At 44.3% G+C, this 21,226-nt stretch overlaps 2 protein-coding genes and 1 long non-coding RNA gene across 5 annotated transcripts in view; 2 read left to right on the top strand and 1 right to left on the bottom strand.

Moving 5' to 3' along the window:
- The first annotated feature begins 2,026 nt into the window (after positions 1-2,026).
- Positions 2,027-12,352, top strand: FXN (frataxin). 2 transcript variants are annotated; one of them, XM_077344883.1, is made up of 5 exons: positions 2,027-2,273; positions 3,531-3,628; positions 5,717-5,837; positions 8,790-8,887; positions 10,254-10,388. In XM_077344883.1, exons 1-5 carry the CDS (start codon positions 2,127-2,129, stop codon positions 10,372-10,374), a joined length of 585 nt encoding a protein of 194 aa, XP_077200998.1. In that variant the 5' UTR covers positions 2,027-2,126; the 3' UTR covers positions 10,375-10,388. The 2 variants fall into 2 exon arrangements, with proteins under 2 accessions (XP_077200998.1, XP_077200997.1); XM_077344882.1 differs by lacking the exon at positions 10,254-10,388 and adding an exon at positions 12,064-12,352 and having other exon boundaries at positions 2,038-2,273.
- On the bottom strand, positions 7,199-20,498 carry LOC143841106 (uncharacterized). Its single transcript, XR_013232560.1, has 3 exons — positions 20,374-20,498; positions 14,921-15,196; positions 7,199-10,854 (listed from the first exon to the last, which is right to left on the bottom strand). It is a non-coding gene; the product is annotated as an uncharacterized LOC143841106 (long non-coding RNA).
- TJP2 (tight junction protein 2) overlaps positions 20,073-21,226 on the top strand; it is an 82,772-nt gene continuing 81,618 nt past the window's right edge. Inside the window, exon 1 of one of the 2 annotated variants that reach the window (XM_077344879.1) lies at positions 20,073-20,655. The gene's annotated coding sequence lies outside the window, so the exon portion shown is untranslated. Of the gene's footprint in view, positions 20,657-21,226 lie in introns of both variants that reach the window. The other variant, XM_077344880.1, reaches the window with a different exon arrangement.

Genomic DNA, 21,226 nt, shown 5'->3' with positions numbered 1-21,226 from the left:
CAACAGATAGTTGCCTTGGAGATCTCAATGCCATGACATGTGCTGATAGCTATGACAGCCAAATGGCACTTCCAGGTTAAGAGACAATGTCTCTGATTTCAGATGCTAAGGAACAGTCAGCAGGTGAGGACTGTTGACAAACAGCCCAGCTTATAGTATGGGATTTCCTCTACTATGTGACTGGCTTCAAGATGCTGTACCAGATGGACCATGGACCAGAATACATTATATGATGACAAAATAATAGATGCACTTCATAGTATTTATCAAAGATGAACATTTTAAATAGCCTACTAAAGAAACCTGCCACATTTTGTCTACATTTTATTTAACCAGGAACACTCAGGATATCTTAGAATACCCTGCTCTTCCCACCTGCTCTTTGTAGTGATGATAAAACAAAAAGGCATCCAGAAACTTCTTGGTACTGGCCATGCTGGACTGGAAAGACAGCTTGCTATATTGAGAATTACACTTGTATCATTTGCCCAGTTGCTTTCAAATGCTTTCCCAGTACAGTATGCTCACACAGGAAAATGCACAGAAATAACTAAGCAAGTAGAAAAAGAGTGGCCAGTCGTTCTGTCAGGGTTTTTTGTGCTCCATTTGTGTCAAATAGTGATCTCTAGTGTTGGTTAAAAGCAGAAACAAAATATTCTCCCCAACATTGATAGGATATGAAGAGCTCTTTATTGGAGGAAAAAACTTCAACGTAGAAAAAAAAAGTCTGTTAAAAGAATGCAAGGGAATGCACATGTATTTGACTTTTTAACTCAGTGTGGAAGATTGAATAAAACATTGCATAGAAAGTATATAAGTGAAAGTTACCTGGTTATTAATATAAGGTGCTCAGTGGTGAGTTATTTTTATAGACAACTTCCTGTTCATTTTGTCATTGTCTGCTACAGTGTTAGCAGATGCAATCCCAAGTCTGTTTTCAGTGATACTCATATTAATTTTTGCATTTTCCATGCCTTGCCATTTGAATATTGATCGATTCTGATTACAATCGACCTTCAGTTTAAAAGTTTATCTTCTAAACAGCATGCAAGGGTGATGTTTTCAACACAGAATATATCCAACACAAACAAGTTTTCAGATACCTACATACTGCTTTAAATGTATGTATGTATGTATAGAATTTGTGTCAGAAAATTTAGCTGCACATGCCTCTTGTTAATGTTAGGGTGGGACCTGAGGATCCCCTCCCCTGAATTACAGCTTATCTCCAGACTGCAGAGATGGATTCCCTTGGAGAAAATGTTTGCTTTGGTGACATTGCCCCCCATTGAGGTCCTTGTCCTCAGGTTCCACCCCAAATATCAGGAGCTTCCCAAACTGGAGCTGGCAACCCTGTCTTCCCCAACTCCTGCCAATGGTCAGGAAGGACCTGGAAACTCTAGTTAACGTCAGTGGTTGAGTTGTGAAATGTGCAAGCATCAAAGAATTATTTCTGTGCATATTGTAGGCAGAAATACTGGTTTCCCCAACTGTATGCCTAGAAGAGATGCGTAGGGTTACCAATCTCCAGACAGAAACTGGAGATCTCAGGGGATTACATTGTGATTACAATTGATCTCCAGACAACAGTTCACCTGCAGAAAATGGCCTTTGTGGAAGAAGGACACCGTGGCATTAGACTGCATTGATGTCCCTCCCCTCCCCAAATCCTACCCTCTTCAGGCTCTACACACACACATCTCCAAATATCCAGGTACTTCCCAGACTGGAACTGGCAACCCTAAATAGTAAGACAGGCAGAAGTTCATCTTTCCCTATTACTGCTCTCTATGTGTGGAAAGCTTCACTTGCTGGGTTTGTTTTGTAGCTACTGACTACTTTTCTTCACAAAGTGGGATTCCTTCGTAGTAGTAGGGTCTCATTACGTAGTAACTACCCACCCAGAATCAGAAAGCAAGCCGCCCAGGCCAAAGGACAACGCTAGCAGGCAGGATTGAGCTTTCTTATTGCAGAAATGAGGCGTTAAGTGGCGATCCTGCTGCATGTGCTCTGTGGCACCACGCGAGGGCAGCAGCTCGCCTTAGCCGGGCCTCCTCCTTTCTGGGCTGTGACCGAGCAGGCGCCGCTGAGGAGACTGGGCCTCCCCGCGGGCCTCGGCGTGGAGCATGTGGAGGCCCGGCACGGGTGGCGCCTTCTCCGCCGCCGCGCGTCTTGCAGTCCGCAGTCTGAGCCAGGGCCTTGCGGGGCTCAAGGAGGCAGCGCGGCCCCCGACGGGAACCCCCGCGCCTTCCGCCTTCCTTCACAGTCGGCCGGTGAGTGGCGGGTCGTGCGAGCCCCGCCGCCCGGCGGCGCTTCTGGACGCGGCAAAAGGGGCCTCTGCGGGCTCGGAAGGCGCTTCCCGTCTCTGTCCGGGGGGGGGGGGGAGAGAGAGACGGGACGGGAGCGGAGCGGAGCTCTTCGTGTCCGCTTGCAGTTGCAGCGCTCTGGGTGTGCAGCAGGCGCCGTCGCTCTCCTCTTCTCTGGCTGGCTAAGCGCCATTGTGAAGTGCTGCCGTGTGTTCCGTGTGTGGCGACGGCGGGATGCAGACGGCTTAGAAACAGTCGCCTTCCTGTCGGCATCCATGCAGTGATGACAGGGGGAAGTGGAGCGGGGAGAAACGCTGGCCAAATGTCCGCCTCTGGAGCCCTGCGAGGGAGGGAGGGCGGGCGGACAGGAGTCTGCGGCGATTCCCGTGTGAGAGGCGGGGCTGAGAGAATCCTGCTGGTCGTTTTTCGCAAGCCCCGCGCAGTATGTCCACGGGGAACTTGCACACTGGCGTTTCAGTCTAACTGCGGCTTCACACCCACTAAATAATGCGCCGCCAAGGCACTTTGCCACTGGATTTGACTGTGTGGGATGGCAAAATCCGCTTGCTTGTAAAGAGTCGATGAAGTGGACTGAAACAGCATTATTTAGCATGTGTGAAAGCGTCCTAAGTCAGTGTAACAACATAAGGTAAATATAAAAGATGGGCTTTGGTGGATAAACTATTATATACTGTTATTGTTCAGTTTTTGCATTGATAAAGCAGTACTTGAATTTGGGAAGCACTTTAAAGGAAAAGTCAGTTCCAGTCAAATGTAGGGATTTCATCTAGGAGTAGAGAAGATCGGGATGTTTACTTGTACTGCGTTTTGTTTTGTCATCTTAAAGTCATAAGAACAGTGGCCAAAGGGCTCACTGCTTCCATAGGATGAAGTCATATTTCTGAAACGTGCAAGGGGCTTAGATATTTATTCTTTTTAATTAGTAGCCCAACATGACTATTCTTCCCCTCCTTTTTTATTCTCACAGTGGGGGTGACAGGCCCAAGTCACCCAACAAGTTTCTATCACAGTGAGGATTCAAACCTAGGTTTTAAGATCATGGTTTGATGCTCTTAACCACCAAATCACACTGGCTTCTACGAATGTCATCTCCTATGAATATCACCTTTCTAGAAAGCCAAAAGTTGTAAGATCAGTAACTGTATTGTGGCATGAGATTTTACAAGCCAGAGCTTATTTCATCATTTCTTTACCTGCATACAGGATTCTCACCATCATTCTGTAAACCGTATTCTGATAGTCAAAACCAAGAGAGTTCAGCTGATATGTTTAAGAAGTGTAGGGATGGTCAATGACAAGAGGTAAGTTGTATTTAAAACTGGCTATTTATATCACTGTATACAAAACAAAAATTAGTATCTTCCTCAACAAGCACTGTATTTTGCCATCCCCCAAACCCTGTTACCATGGCTGTTAGACAGTGTCCTAGTTGCTAAAATTACTATCTCAATAATGGCACAGTTGTGTTTTAATGTGCATGACATTTATATTAAACTTCTGTGGGATGCAGTGAGTTTCCCCATAGTTCTACTGAATGCTACAGGTTTTCCCAGCTTGAATTGCATTCTTTCCCATGACAACTGTGGAAGAGAACATGTTCAACTTTTTTGTCTTTATTATGGGAAGAGATGTGGGTGGGTAACAGGCTGTAGGCTACAGATTCCTCAAGATACAGTATTTGCTGGCGTATAAGACTACTTTTTCCTCCAGAAAAACATGCCTCCAAGTGGGGGGGTCGTCCTATACGCCGGGTGCACTTCAGTTGGGATAGACATAGCTGCCCATAGTGGCCCATAGTACTGTAATGTAATGTAACAAACTCTATATTTTGAGTGGAAATGTTGGGGGTCGTCTTATACACCGGCAAATACGGTAACTTTTATTTATCAGAACAGTCTCTGTTCTACTACTTGTTAATGTAAATAAATATTCAGACTCCCCATATATTGAAAAATAATAATCTAGCAAGGGTACTTAGCTGTAATAAGATGTCTGAAATGTTGCAAAGTGTGACTGGCTATACTCATTGTCCTCTAATACTCAGCTTCTGCTTGGTTTCTGTTAGTAAGGAAGACATATTCATGCCATTCCCATGTTGTTCCAGCACTTCATAAAGTGACTGCCTGGGAACTTATGAGGAACAAAGTAGTCAACTTGGAAACGTATTGTGTAATTTAGCCCTTAGTTCAAAGTTCTATTCAGTCTCTACTGAAATGAATGGAAGTTACCAAAAGTACTTTGCTGTGGAACTATTGCCAGGATTAAGGATTTAAGTAAACTCCACAATTTAAAATAGATGGCTTCCCAAATTATTGCAAAAGCTCTTTTTGTTGTATGGTGAGATTTTCTTTACTGCTAAGTCTCAGGCTGTGGGCAGTTTCATACATTTAAATGATTTAATGTTGGTATGTGTGTGTCCCCATCCTATGTGGAGGCACATCTGCATGTGATATTCCTGTGTACACATTCTGGTGGTCTAACAGGAAATAATTTCTTGAAAATAATTGGATTGTGATGCTGGACCAAATATTCCAGTACTGTTCTGTTTCCTCCAAGATAGACTTCCATACCTTTGCACAGTCTGTACAAGTTGGCAAAGGGTCCTTGAAATTATGTTTTGGTGTACCACATCCTCTTGGCACCCCATGTAGATAAGCTGGAAAGCATGTCTTGGAAAATTGTTGCTCCCAGAAATTATTTTCTCAATTACTTTTGAGTCTTTATCCTTGTGTCTGTTTCATTTAATTTTTGCTCTTCAGCATTTAGTAAATGATTTGGTTACTGTGGTCTGTTTTAAAGCATTTTCATTGCTTAAAAGGGGCTTTTGATTAACTTATAAAGAGATGACTTAAAAAAAAAGGCCAAATACTTTTAGTCAAGTACTTACGAAAACCATAGCATTGTGGGAAAAGAATTATCAAATACAGGATGTCTTCTATGATATGTTAAAGCATTATTTAATAAGAGTGGAAGAGTAGATTTTTTTCTTTCAAAGTATATTATTCCTTTTAAATCAGATTGAATCTACATAATTAATCTTGAAAATTTGGGTTATTAATAATTATTTAATTTTTGTAAGCAGGTAATAAGTTTAATAATGTGAATGGAAGTTGCTTAGCTGAATGTGCTGGGGTGTATAGTTGAATTAAATGCCTGAGCTGAATGGCTTAGTTACTGAAACATTTGAAATATTTCCTATACTTGATCATAACAATCATCTTCATACTGGTTTATCTATACTTAAGCGTTATCGTAAGCAAGTCTACTCAGACTATTAGTGAATGGAGCTTACTCCCAGGAAAGTGACTGTTTTGCACTGATTTTAAAATACTCTCATAAGAAAATCTCTGAATGGATTTTAATTAATTGTCTTTACATGACACTTACAGCTCATTAGATGAATCTACCTATGAAAAACTTGCTGAAGAAACACTGGAGTCATTAATGGATTTCTTTGAAGATTTGGCAGACAAGCATTTTATTCCTGAAGATTATGATGTCTCCTTTGGGGTAAATTATGCTTTGCTTTTACAGATAGCTTTATAGATTTTTATCTTCCCTTTGGAAAGGGTGAAATTGGGGTCATCAGATTCACACCTTAGAGTGAACATTCCCAACTCTAATTCCCTTTTCTTGCCTAGGATTGTTTAGCATTAGAGGCTTCAAAACAGTTATTTAAGATCACAGGAAATGCTTTTCATCCTTGCACACAGGACGTGGGGTTGGGCAATACTCTTTTGGTAGTACACATCCCCTGCCTCTAATTCTTCTTCCCCACCTGTTTGGAGGCCATGAAGGCCTGACTCAAGTGGAATTGGCTAAAATAGAGGTCCTCTGGCTGGATTGGTATGACCAAGAGAGTCAATGCAAATCCCCACTCGTGTATGGATTAACAGCTTCAACCTTGGTCAAGAGCCTAGGTGTAATCCTGGACTCCTCTTTTTCTATGGAGGCCCAAGTCACAAACATTACCCACCAGACTTTCTACCATCTTCACAAGCAGCACTTTACCTGTTGACATCTGACAGCCGTTGTGATCCATGCAACAGTCACCTCCAGACTAAACTAGGGCAACTCGCTTTATGCAGAGCTGCTCTTGAACCTGCACCAGAAGATTCAACTGGTCCAGAATGCAACTGTACGGGTCCTTGCTGTGACACAATGGACAACACATATTCGACCTGTGCTCTCCCACCTGCACTGACTTCAGATTGAAGACTGAATCAGGTTCAAGGTTCTCACCTTTAAAGCCCTAACATTCATATCTGCAAGACCATCAGGCCCCCAAAGGATATTAAGATCCAGTGAACAAAATTTGCTTAAGATCCCAATCCCCAAAGAGGTTAAACTGGCCTCAACCGGGAACAGAGTCATTTCAGCTCTGGCTCTAGCCTGGTGGAATGCTTTAACCAGTGAGATAAGGACCTTTCAGGATCTCAGATAATTCCACAGGGCCTGTAAGATGCAGCTGTTCTGCTAGCCTGTGGCTGAGGCCTAGAAGTGCTATATAAATTCTGGCCTCCCTACTGCAAACACTTAAAGCATTGGCTAAAGCAGAACCAAAAGTACACTTCTTGTGCCCCTCTTTCACTAGAGAGAAGAAGGTGGCCCTTCTGAAATTGCTTGATTTTTGACTTAAATTAATCATATTTTAAGATTTTATATGTCAATTTTATTGTTTATATATATGATGACTGTTGTGAGCCACCCTGAGTCCTTATGGAAGGGCAGCCAACAAATGTAAAAACAAACAAATAAATAAAATAGACTGAAGGTTCAAGAGAAGCAAGCAGTTTCCCTACAGCCTAACAGAGAGATACAGAAGCTTTTATTGGCATAATGAGCAATACAAGTAGGGAGATACAAAGTAATAAAATTAAAAAACAAGCAGAGTTACTCAGTTTTGTTAAAAAGAAGGAAGTAAATCTAAAAACCTTGCCTAAAAATGCTGCAATACAGGAGATTCGAGCAGGATCCTTGCTGTTAAGTAATTTATTAGCTATTACAATTTCATCACAATGGAATTGAAAGGAGGACAAAATATCAAATATCACATAGCGGTATAAAGAGAACTTGGAGCAAAACAAAATAATATGAGAAAGAAGATCAGGGAACATACAACAGTCTCTGGACGGGGGGCGGGGGGGGGCTGTGCCTCATGCATCGTCCTCCTATTGCCAAGGAGAAGGTGAAAGGAACACTTTCTGCAGATTTGAAAGGTCCCCCCAAATGTGTAGGAAAGTTCCATCTGTCTCTTTGTGGGCTGATTTTGCTGCTTTCACAATTCTATATACTTCAGTATTAGCAATACCGATAATAGAATAACTTCTATAGTCTCTCATGGGCTACAGCAGGCCAATTTCCCCCTCACTTGTTCACAACATTTGTTAAAGCAAGTGAAAGGTCCTGGTCTTAAAACTAACTCTGCTTATTCTACTTTGCATCTATGACTTGTTAGCATTAGAAATCAAGAATACATGTGATGCCCAAGAGAGCTGTGATGGTTATAAGTAATCCCTGTTGATCAAAGAAAACTAATTTTCCCCTTAATGTTTTGAAGCGTCATCTAGGAAGGAAGCCTGGCTGTGGGCCTGCTTTCAGCCTTTAGTCCCATCATGAATGACATACACTGCTCTAAGCAAAAGGTTAGTTGCAGAACGACCACAAGGTGGCAAAATCAGAAAAGAGCAGAGACATTTTTCTTTCAAGTATACACACTGCACAAGTCAGGATCATTAAAATAAACCTTTGGATGAGTGTTGTGCTCGGAGGGGGCTCATGTAGTCCAGTCAATAGTGGGATTTTGGTATGATGTTTGGGTTGGGTCTGGCAGCCTTTGCCCTGCTTTAAATCATGATAACTAAATAAGACAGCTCTCAGATTATTCCTAAGCCTTAATTGAAACCAAATAGTAAACTTGATTTTCAGAGGGTCCACTAGATAAACATGGTGCCATTCAGATGTGCACATGGCTTTATTGTTGAGATTGTGGCTATTCAGCATTGTTTTCAGATTAGTTTTTGCATTGTTTATGGAATGGCATGTCTTATACTGATTTTATTGCATTATTTTCTGATTTTGTAATCCAGTCTTATACCACTATCGTACATTGTGCTTATTGCACTTTTAAGATACAGTAAAACTCCTTGAGTCTCAGTAAGAAATGTGGAATATGAACTAACAAACAGCTAATCTATTTTTTACTTACAAGAGGCAGTCAACTGATGTCTTGTGCATGAAAGAAAATCTACAAATTGTACTTACAGCCCTATTCATGAAACTCCCTTTTGGCAGCAGATATAATTGAATACACTGGGCTCCATCAAAGGAACTATTTAATTGAAAACTAATTTATTTTCTGCCAGGTTTAAACCCATGTTTATTTGAGAATTCTTCACTGCAGATTAAATTATTGGAATTGTTCTTCACATCAGAAATATTGGGTTTATTTTTTATTTTTAGACTGGAGTACTAACCGTTAAATTAGGTGGAAACATAGGAACTTATGTGATCAACAAACAGACTCCAAACAAACAGATATGGCTGTCCTCTCCAATCAGGTAAGCAGAGATTTGTTGGTGAGGCCAGTCTGAAAATTCACACCTGAACTGAGCTGCACTCTAGCAACATTGTATAGGTTTTTCATTTATGACAACCCTTTGGGAAGCTTAGAAGTTTCTTGCAGGTCTCCCATCCACACAGTGGCCAGGCCCATGCTTGTTTAGCGTTAACTTACCAGTATGACTTTCCTGTGATGTTATGATTCCTAGAATAGTGTTGATTCAATAGAAAATAGAAGCATTCTAAACTTTAATGTTATAGCAACTTACCCAGTTCTCAGAATATTTAAGCCCCATTCAGTGGAACGAGAAAATATTAGGGGTAGTTCAAGCCAAGCCCCTTGCAGATGACCAGTGGACAAAAACAAGGGTCAGATTGCACCTGCCACAGTGCTATCCTGGTTGCAGAATGCCAGGGCAGGCAAGACTCATCCTGCAGTTGTTTTTCAGCCAGCAGAGACAGCACTGAAATTCTAGTATGGCTACATGTCTGTCCTCCTAACACTAGCAAAAATAATGCATGGAAATGCCATTGTGCCGCATCTTTCATCCCACAACACATGCAACATGTTAGAATAAATTATACAATCATCTGATCTGTAACAGACTGATCTGTAAACTCCAACATTTTAATAAATACTAATTTCCTTTTAAGCTGTTTAAGAACATGAGAAGAGCCCTGCTGGATCCATCTAGTCCAGCATCCTATCTCACATGGTGGCCAGCCAATTTCTCTGGAGGGCCAACAACATGGCATAGAGGCTAAGACCTTCCCCTGATGTTGTCTCATTGCACTGGGATTCAGGGGGTTAGTGCCTCTAGTGTAGAGGTTCCCCTCAATTGACATGGCTAGTGGCCACTAATACACCTATTCTCCATTAATCTGTCTAACACCCCTTTTAAAGCTGTTTGTTTTCCATAAGTCATATTCTTTGATTACTTAGTGCACGTGATGGGTATAACTGGGTGATTGAATACGAAACACAAGAGCACTTAAATGCTGTTTAAAAAACCATCAATCTATACCCATGTGGTCCCCATTGGAGAATCTTGGGCCAGAAGACAGAGCTCACGTCAATTCATACTTTTGTGTGCCAGTAAGAATTATAATTACCTCTAAAATACAGATTGTTGTTCTGTTTGCCTGATATTTGGCAGGGGAAACTTGATGAAGAGGTACAGTCTCTTATTTATATGTTTAAGACAGGGATCTCCAGCCTTTTCCTTAATAAGAGCTATTTTGGTGTAATGAAAAACACCTTGGCAAGCTATCAAGTTTTACATGGACTATGAAGAGCACCAGGAAAGCTGTTAGCTAAGTGTAGCACAGAGATAATCCTCTGAAATAAAACCTTTTTTCAAACAGGAAAATCCTAATGCAGATCTCTTCCCAGTCTTCTCCAGGATCTTCTAGTGACTGCACAAGCTGCTCTGCAGAAGCCTGTATGCTCCTTGTTGGAGACCCCTGGTTTAAGACTTTTCTCTGATAAACATATTCAAGGCATGTTAAAACAGTGTCAAAAACTCTAAAACCATTCAGTCGCCTTAAACTGTAGATATGGCCGGCCATCTACTGTAAAAGATCTCCTGAATGATTCTGTATGACTTCTGAATAGCAACCAGCTGGGCAGCTTCCTGGCACACTTGGATGGCCATTCCACAAGGTCTGATCGTAGCAGTACATACATTCAGAGTGGCCATGCAGACAAGCCCACAGGGGGGACCATTAGGCATCGGTCTCGAGAACAAATGGAAAACAAAAAACTACAACATAAATATGCCTCCTGTTTGAAAACAATAGAAACAAAAGTATAAAGAGTCCAAATTAGTGTAATAAAGGAAACATGTAGCACTACTAAAGAATGAAACAAGGTGAAAGCTACCCAAATACAATTTCCGTGCTCTTTCCTATTTTTGGACAAGTTTCAGAACAGTCTTGGGCAGTTGGTATAGTCAGACTTTCCAAACTGAAAAATGAAGAGGGAGAGGGAAGAGATGAAATGCCTTTGTTACAGCTGATATTCCCACCAAAATAACTGAATTTATTTTAATACATTCAAGTGCTCTGTAGCAATCCAAAACACAAAAAGTCTCTGAACCCACAAAACTTGATTCAGACAGACATTTTGGGATAGTTGGTTGGGTATCTTTGTCTTTTCTATTGTGGAAATTAAGTGATTAATTGTTGACCTAAAGTGATTCACATAAGTTTTCCCTTCTTAAGAACTGTCAAACATGGTATCCTACAAACTATGTACAGGTTAGGTAGATCATGCCAGCTAATTGCACAAGGTTTTTACCTTGTAATGCCTGGTAGAAAATGACATTGTTCAGACAATGAAGAGCTGTGGTTTGGTGCTACGTGAATGAGCAAGGGACTTCTTGGGTTCACTTATTTTCCTCATTCTTGTGCATAGTGGTCTAATTCCACTGCACATATTTGCTACCTTTCTCACAAAATAGGATTCAACACTCTGGTAATCCTGGTTTTGTATCCCGATTGGTAGATAAAAGAGTAAGCTCAGTTGAAATGGGGGGGGGGAATTAATGTGTCTGGGATAGGCAGAAGGCAGCCGCATGGGAACGTAAGGATTCTCTGTGCTCACTGATTAGATTTTGTTGTCTGAACCTCGCCTGTTTCATGATGGTAAGAGCGCAAACCTACATATAAAGTAAGGCTGGAATTTAATTTATTCAGGCCACATCACCAGCCTCCAAACTTTTTTGTGTTTTCCTGAGATCACTGGTTCCATTGAGTATTTCTGCCATAATGTGGGGAGGTATGATGTCATGTATCTGTTACATCAGGAGATTCATGCTCTTATCTCAGCATATCCACTGTCCATAGCAGAGATGCAAAATGCCATCCTTTTCATACATTATTGCAGAAGCACTTACTTACATTCTCCTTATCCTCAATATTGTACAAGACCGATCATGACAAGGCAAGGTGAAAGTCCTGTTTGTGTTCATGAGAATTAAGAAGTTCTTATACTCAGTCTGACTATAGAATCAAGATTTGTCCAGGTTTCTTGCCTTCTACATTGTCATTTCCTGAATCTCCTTTCAGCGATTTTTGCAAAGGTTCATCCTGGCAAGATCAGTTTTCAGTGAATGTATTTTTCCACCATAGTCTGAATTTTAAACGTATTCTATTCTTGTTTATGATTTCACAGTGGCCCAAAGCGCTATGACTGGACGGGGGAGTACTGGGTATATTCTCATGATGGAGTGTCCCTTCATGAACTACTGACAAAGGAACTTTCAGCTGCATTAAAGACTAAACTGGACTTATCAACTTTAGCATATGCTGGAAGAAAACATACTTGACAATGCAGACTTTGATTCATGAGATCTTCCTTCTCTGCATCCTTTCCCCCTCACCTTTTTGATGTGTTCATTTGAGTTGAAATTCAAAACATTATTGTACAACAGCTGAAAATAATATATTTTTCTTTAATTTGATATGTTTGGTTATTTATTCCTCCATTTTGCCTTGCTCCTAAAAGATTGGTATTGGAGGTTGCTATCATATGATGCTGTCCTTTTGATAGCTCAGCTAGGGAGTTTTTCTCCAACAGAATCCACTACTCCATTTATTTATTATTATAATTTATTGACTTTTATTCCACCCTTTCTCAGCAGAATCAGGGCAGATCATCATATGGGACTATAGAAATGTAATGCACACTGCTGTGAAGTCAAGGATATCTGAATGTCACTTAGCTCATTTGGAGCCCATTAAAAAGTGTGTCCACCAGAGAGCACTCTTTGCAGAAGTATGATGTTTGTGTTAGGCTTGCGTTAGACTGACTCATATAAGTCAGTCCAATGGACTGGATGTCACTTGATGGCAATAGCAACAGCCATGAGCGGCAGAATTTTGTATCATTGGTAAGTCCAAGGAGTTAAGTCTACTGTCCCACATTCCCAATCCTGTGGAGCACCACTACATGCAGCCCACCTTTATGGGTCGTACTCCACAACCAGCAACATTTTTTCAGTGCTTGTTGCAGTCATATGGAGTCCTCAGCTTTTGATATGAGTTTGACCAGCAGCTACACTGATCTGTTTGAATGAGGAGCTGAAAGACAGTGGTCAGAACTGAAACAAGTCCTCATTACACTGTTCTAAAGCTAGAATTTAGGCTTGTTGGATATACAGGGAATTTCTTGTAAGAATTGTAAGACTAGAAACAGATTAATAGTTTAAAATGTTGCTTTCTCAATTGCAGATAAATGTTCAGGATGATGGAAGTATTCTGGATAGCAAACAATAATTGTTGGAAAAATCTGCTACAGATTCTGTATTAAGGAAAGAAGCTGAACCAAGGGCTGACAGAAATAATTATGGTTGACATGCCCAATACCCTTTGAATGGAGATTTGTGCCCTTGACAACATCTGGCATTTCCTAATTAGTCGCTCAGCCTTGGGGTGCTTCTGTATCAATCTCGTTTCTGAGGCTGTCCCAAGCTGTGGCAGTGACAGGAATGGTTTATTTTCCTATCTATCTAGCAAAGCATCTATGACCTCTGAAATTCTGACAGGGCAATTCTAGTTCTCTTCCTTTATAATCAAAATGCTAAAATACCTGGGGCTATAGCAACAGCAGGACACAGCAGTTATGTCAGATGCTCAAAGTGTTTTACCCCATATTTCTGTAACCTAAGTTCATTGCAGCTTTTTTTCATTTAGAAATTTAAATTTAAAATTATTGCTAAATTTTAAAAAAGTGTATTGTAACAATCTTTTTCCTCCCATAACCTACCTTTTCCCCTTGAACTAAAAAAGAAATGGATGAACAGATCTATTTAAAAAGGAGGAAAGATGAGAGAGAAGGGAGAAACTAGAAAGAAGAACAGTGGAGGAATCAGTTGAAGGTATCAGGACAGTTATTGCCAAATGCCTTACTATTCAGCAATGAAAACCTGCAACTGAAGAGAAGGATACCATTCTATGGATGGAATGGAAAACAAATTTTAATGGCAGTTTGGCTAAATTCTTAGAGCCCATTGTCATTTCTCGTGTAAATGGCAGATGGCCTAGAAGAACACTGCTTTGCTTGCACCTGGAATGAAAGATAATATGTAAGGCTTGGTCATAGCAGCATGTTGCCATACTTGGAGAAGATATAAATCAGTTCAGTGTAATCTAAATATTGATGACACTGTATTCCATAACTGTGGATGACCTCTCCTAAAACTATCATGTAGATGTTTTAAGTGTTGATAATAAACAGACCCTGGTGAATAAAGGTAAAGGTAAAGGTATCCCCTGTGCAAGCACCGAGTCATGTCTGACCCTTGGGGTGACGCCCTCCAGCATTTTCATGGCAGACTCAATACGGGGTGGTTTGCCAGTGCCTTCCCCAGTCATAAATGACCAGGGGATACCAGGGGATAATTCCCATAGGATAGAACAGCAGTCTCCTGCAATCAATTTCTGGATTCTTCCTTCCAAAAAGGATTAGTATATCTACTGCAAAGCTGAGGTGCCAATTCTTCACTCTCTGGGTTGTACCAGAAGGCTATAGTGCTGGATAGTACTGAAAATATCTGAAACAAGCCATTTCTGTCACAAAATATAGTCTACAAACAGACTGAAAGGGCCTGATTATAACTGTGTGATGGTAATCTAACATCCCTTTCCTGAACAGCTTGTATCCACTGAGCTGTTAACTATTACTGTTATTCCTAATTGCAGCAAGGTCAGAAGGATTGACATATTGCAGTTTGCAATTTGACTAGAAATAGCTGCCAAAAAGAATTTGGGAGGGCTTGCAGATATCTGAGCTATTAATTTGCATTGTCCCATTAAACATAACACCCAGCTTTCAGGTCACAATACTGTTTCAAGAGGATTAGTGTACATTTGTGTTAAAAGCATCTTTTGTACTTACTGTTGTGTGAAACTATGAACAAAGACAATAAGAGGAAGTCTTTTACTAGAGGAGATTGCAATAGTATCAGAACAGACAGGGGAAAGGAAAGGAATCACAAGGCATAAAGATTAAATGATTTCACCCAGCTTACCAAAGTATGTGGCAAAGGGAGATCCTTCAGTACACCTGGAGTACTGTGTGCAGTTTTGGAGGCCTCACTTCAAGAAGGACGTAGATAAAATTAAAAGGATACAGAGGAGAGCGACGAGGATGATCTGGGGCCAAGGGACCAAGCCCTATGAAGATAGGTTGAGGGACTTGGGAATGTTCAGCCTGGAGAAAAGGAGGTTGAGAGGGGACATGATAGCCCTCTTTAAATATCTGAAAGGTTGTCATTTGGAGGAGGGCAGGATGCTGTTCCCGTTGGCTGCAGAGGAAAGGACATGCAGTAATGGGTTTAAACTACAAGTACAACGATATTAGAGCCTCTTGTGGCGCAGAGTGGTAAGGCAGCAGACATGCAGTCTGAAAGCTCTGCCCATGAGGCTGGGAGTTCAATCCCAGCTGCCGGCTCAAGGTTGACTCAGCCTTCCATCCTTCCGAGGTCAGTAAATTGTAATGACTGGGGAAGGCACTGGCAAACCACCCTGTATTGAGTCTGCCATGAAAATGCTAGAGGGCGTCACCCCAAGGGTCAGACATGACCCAGAGCTTGCACAGCGGTACCTTTACCTTTACCTTACAACGATATAGGCTAGATATCAGGAAAAAAATTTTCACATTCAGAGTAGTTCAGCAGTGGAATAGGCTGCCTAAGGTGGTGGTGAGCTCCCCCTCACTGGCAGTCTTCAAGCAAAGGTTGGATACACACTTTTTAGGATGCTTTGGGCTGATCCTGCGTTGAGCAGGGGGTTGGACTAGATGGCCTGTAAGGCCCCTTCCAACTCTATGATTCTTTTTGCTACCTTCAAAGCTGTCCTCCAAGCAGTTTCTCATAAACAAAAGAAACCTAAATGAATATTATATATTTCTTGCATGGCATGTGTGTAATATTAGCTAGGAGATCCTAAGATTGTCTGGATGCCAGGCCAGAGAAGTTCAGAGGTGGTTTGCCATTGCCTGCCCCCACATCACGACCTTGGTATTCTGTGGAGGTCACTCTCCTAAGGGCTGGCTGAAGCTGACTCTGCTGAGTTTCTGAGATCTGATGGGATTGGACTTGCCATCAAAGGCTGTCATTTAAGCCTATTTTGACACTCACAAAGAGCAACGTGGACTGAGACCTGGGCTAGCCTCTTCACTTTCTGTGGCAGCATTTCAGCCTTTTCAGATTCCAGCAGCAAAACTGTGAATGTCACAGTAGGAAAACAAAGCAAACTTTGGTATTGCAGCAACTAATGTCCTAATAGGGCAAATCAGGGTTTGTTCATTTTTTCATGCTTGGTAGTGGATGATAAGCTCAAACCCATTTGTGAAATACATGTCCCATAGCCCAGCGGACCGCTGCGGAGTAGTGGGCGGAGAGGGTGGCCCGGGGGCCCGCGCACGCACGGCAGCCCCAGCACAAACGCGCATGCACGGACTGCCGCGCACGCGCGTTTGCACCACCGCCATGCCGGCAGCCGCAGCTTCCCCTCCCGGCTCCTCCGGGCCGCGAGCAAATCGACCGCTAAAGCGGCTAAAGCGGCCAATTAGCTTGTGGCTCGGCAAGCTTCTCTTCCCTCCCCTCCCGAAGGGAGAAGCTTGCCGGGGCGCAAGCTAATCGGCCGCTTTGGCGGCCGATTTGCTCGCAGCCTGGCGAGCTTCTCGCTTCGGGGGAGGAGGGAAGAAGGAGCCACGGCCCGGCGCCGAGGCCTTCGCTGCCCGGCACCGGGCCGCGGCCCGTGGGTTGGGGACCACTGCCATAGCCAATCTCTGAGGATCCTATGTTTCCTTCAAGGATGCTTTGCTCTGATTCTGACAGGGTCTCTGTACCTCTAACAGTTATACAGAAGAGAGAACTTCACTAGACGTAGCTCTTTCTTATGTAGTATTGTGAAGATGGAACAAGTTTATACCGAACATTTTCCTTTACAGCTCTTCAAGGAGTGGGCCTCATAACTTTACGCCATCTCAGCTTCCTGGTCCATGCACCATTTCCTTTAGCTAGATGCCTTTTCTTGCAATCATGGAGTCGCTTAGAGCCTTTCTGTGATATTTTGCCTCAGCTGATCATTTCATGCCTCTATTACATACGGTTTCTCCAGGCCTTTGGCTGAGTGGTTGCTTCTCCCTACTCCATTGTTTCTTTTAACCACTGTCACTCTTAACATGCGCCTTACCTGTTCTTTCTCTCTGCTTCCCATATACTTTCAATTTTAGATCCTGTGTTTTCTCTCTCCTCTCTCTCTCTCTCGCTCACTCATACATACACACACCTTCTTTCATCTGTGCCTCCTTTGTCCTCTGACCTTACTGCTGCATACCTATTTATGTCCTACACTTTTATTTTGAAGGACAGTGACTGCCGTGAGCCATTCGGCTAATCACCCCCTCTTTGCCCTAGCTTCTGTAAACATCTTTCACTGAGTTTTCCAGTATGAAGTTTCCCTGACTTCCACACATATTTTCTCAGCTAGAAGGGGGGGTAGCAACTCACCTTTCTCCTATTGCACAAAGAAGGAATGCCCCAACCAACTGTCCTTAGTAGACATAATGCTCATGGGTATTCCATAACTTTACATCTACTGTCAACTAGGCAAGACACGTTTGTCATTTCACAAATAAAATCACCCCCTACATTAGCGTACTGGAATGCAGGCTACGTTAAATCTCTTTCAGGTTAGGGTAGAGAAAAAATGTGATATTAAGTGCTATAGACTCAAGTAGCAAATGAGATCACAGAAGCTAAGCAGGGCTGACCCTGACTAGTATTTGGATGGGAGAGCTCCAAAAATTTGGGGGGTAGTTCTAGGGGTTGTGATGTGGAGGCAGGCAATGGCAAACCACCTCCAAATGTCCCTGTCCTGGCTGCCAGACAATCTTTGGATCTCCTGGCTACATTAAACATGCCATACAATTAATAAACTAGTTTCAAAGCCCCTTTATAAAAAGGGGTTTTGAAAGGGGAGAAGGCGTCAGACCGGCTTCGCGCGACTGCTGGGGGTTCCCTCGGGCGGCGGTCTGACGCGGCGAGAGGCGCTTTGCGCCTCTCGCCGCGTCAGTCCGGGAGCAACTGCGAGCCGCGCTGCGCGCGGCTCGCAGTTGCTCAGGCTGGGAATTGGAGGGACCAATCGGCAGGCGCTTTGCGCCTGCCGATTGGTCCCTCCGATGGTCTGTCGTGAGGAAGGGTCCAACCCGGACCCTTCCTCATCACGGACAAAGCCCACCTCTAGGGGGCTTAACGAATTATTTAGTCCGTGGCGCCCATGGCGCCACGGGCTGTTTAAAGATAGTTCAGTATACAACGTTTCCCCTTAGAATTCACTCATATGTGGAATGATCTGAATGGAAGAAGGTCTTTTACTCTTCTGCAGAATCTAGGAGACACAGGTTTGAATCTCTGGTTTGCCATGGAAACTTGCTGGGTGACTTTGGGCTAGTAATTCTCTCTCAGCCTAACCTACCTAACAAGATTGTTGGCAAGATAACATGGAGATGAGAATGATGTAAACCAGTGGTCCCCAACCTGCGGTCCGCGGCCCGGTGCCGGGCTGCGAAGGCCAGGGCGCCGGGCCGCAGCTCCCTCTCCCCGCCCCCCCCGCAGTAAAAAACTTCCCAGGCCGCAAGCTTGCGGCCTGGGAAGCTACTTACTGCGGGAGGGCGGGAAGAGGGAATCAGGGCCGCGCCGCGCATCGCACATTCGCAGCCCGGCTGCGCATGCGCACATGCGCACTGCGCGGCCAAAATTGCGCACGCACGGCTGCGCATGCGCGCACGCACGACCCCCCTCCCCAAGCCTCACCGAGCCTGGAAGATGCCAAGCCAGGAAGCCATCCCAGCCACAGGTGAGTGCGGGCAGCGGGAATTTTTCTTTACCTTTCTCTCTCCATCTTTTTCACTTTCTCTCCGTTTACTTCTCTCTATCTTTCTCTCCTCTCTCTGCTCTTCTTCCTATCTCTCTTACTTTCTTTCCTTCTGCCTATATTTCTTGCTATCACTCCCTTTTCGCGTTCTCTCTTTCTATCCTCTTTCTCTTTTTATAAAAAGGTAAAGGTATCCCCTGTGCAAGCACCGAGTGATGTCTGACCCTTGGGGTGACGCCCTCTAGCGTTTTCATAGCAGACTCAATACGGAGTGGTTTGCCAGTGCCTTCCCCCGTCATTACCGTTTACCCCCCAGCAAGCTGGGTACTCATTTTACCGACCTCGGAAGGATGGAAGGCTGAGTCATCCTTGAGCCAGCTGCTGGGATCGAACTCCCAGCCTCATGGGCAGAGCTTCAGACTGCATGCAGCTGCCTTACCACCCTGCACCTCAATGTGTTTCTACCTCTCTCTCTTTCCTACCTTCCCCCCCTCCCCCCATGCTAGTACCCATTGTATCACTTACAATGGGCTTTAACTGTAGTATCATGACTAATACTTGACTAAAGTTTATTAGATATAACAGCCCAAAGTGCTAGCCTCCTAGTTTAAAAGTGTCTGAGGTCCCATAACTGGTCCAATTCATAACCACCGGGCCTGTTGCAGCATATTTGTGAGTTTGTTATGCATCCATACCAGCTGCTATGAACAGGAATCATCAGCATGCAGAAGTAATTTTTTCCCCTCTTGGCTCCCTTATGCTGTTGACTGGTGCTTGCAATGGCAGCTCAGCCCAAACCCATAATGGATAGTGGCATTAGTAGAAAAGAGCAAGAGTCCTTGCCACAACTTTTGTTAGTCTTTAAGTTGCTACCAAACTTTTGCTCTTTTCCATTTAAAATTCAGTAAGGGAAGAAGCTGTATTTCTGTGCGTTGACAACCTAAGTGCACTTAATCTTTTGAAATCGATTTGGGAGCGAGTGTCTGTTTACTCACACAACGCCCACAGACTCTCTCTTGCCTGAAACCCTTCCCAGGATAAGGAGTGTCGGCTCACAACAGTGACCTGTTGAGAAGCTGAACAATAGACCGTGGGCTGTGACGAGGCGCTGAGGCCGGAGCCTGCCTTCCCTCCTCGCACCTATTGTACCAAAGCTCTGAACCGGTATTTCCTGTTCCATGCGCCAATCAGTCATGAGGGAGGATAAACAGAGGAAAGGGCGGAAAAGTCCCGGCCCGCGGTTGGCGGGTGCTTAGCACTCTCTCGGGGCGGGGGGAAGGGAAGGGAATGGCCGGGCGGTGCGGGAACACCGTGGAAAGCGGCGAATCAAAATCTCCGCGGCGGCACCGGAGCCTGGTTCCCCAACTTCTTCCTCTTCCGCAGATCGGCCTACATGTCCCCCCCCCTCCCCGTCCCCCTCCTTTCCCAGGCTCCTCGGTCCAGATGTTGTGAACATCTTTTCCCCCAAGAAGTTCCGCCGCTGGTGTCAATATGCGCGCTCGCAAGCAGGTGCCTGCGGGGCTCCGAGGGCGCGCGCCGAAGCCCTCGCGCTCTCGGCTCCCTGCCGGGGCCCCCCAGGGGCGTGGCGGGCGGTGCTCACCTGCCCGCTGCAACTGGAGAGCCTTGCCCGGACTAGCATACGTCTCCCGACTCCCCCCCCCCTTCTGAAGCAGGAAACGGCCTGACTCAGGAGACAAGCTCTCCGCAGCAACCACACACCCTTCCCCTCGCTGCCCCAGGCGACTTCCTTATCTGCCGGGCAGAGGTAGGAGAGGCAAAGAGGCGCGGCTCCTGCCAAAGAGCCCTCCCGGTCGGATCCTTGGGAGCGGCTGCACCTTCCAGCCATCGGGCGGGTTTCCCAGTCGGATTCTTTCCCATTCCAGTTAAGTATACCTGTTGGGAGGATGGGTGTGGGCTCTTTATGGGAGAAGTGGAGGAGAAGTTATGGGAGACTCTGCTCGCCATCCGAGTATTCTGGTTACCTGCGCGCGCCCCGCACATCCCCCCCCCCCGGGAAAAGGCTTGAGCGACAGAGTTACGTTTTATAAGCGCGGGAATGTGTGTGAGCGGGGGGGGGGGGGTTTGCTTTACATTGAGATCCCAGTTTTCCTAGAGTTCGGTTTGTAATAGGATTAAACGGTGGGCACCAAACTCCGCGAGAGAGGCGGGGGGAACAAACAGGACATGCTTTGGGGGGAGGGAGTTCTCATCTGGATCCAAATATCCGGTTCCCCAACTCCATAGGGGGGCTGTCGCGAGCTAATTGGAAGAGGGCGGGTACATCTGGATCCGGATGGGGAGGTTTGATCCATCTGTGATTTCCTGCCAGCGTCTCCACATCCTATTTGATTTCTATAAGGCATGGGTTGTCCTTTGCTTTCCTGTTGGCGGCAAGTTTGAGTGGGTAGGGAGAGAAGGGGAAGGGTGATGTCGAAGGGAAAGGTGGCCCTAGG

The sequence above is a fragment of the Paroedura picta genome, chromosome 7 (genome assembly GCF_049243985.1).
Source record: "Paroedura picta isolate Pp20150507F chromosome 7, Ppicta_v3.0, whole genome shotgun sequence".
In the NCBI taxonomy this organism is placed as follows: domain Eukaryota; kingdom Metazoa; phylum Chordata; class Lepidosauria; order Squamata; family Gekkonidae; genus Paroedura; species Paroedura picta.
This window is presented reverse-complemented; position numbering and strand designations above follow the sequence as displayed.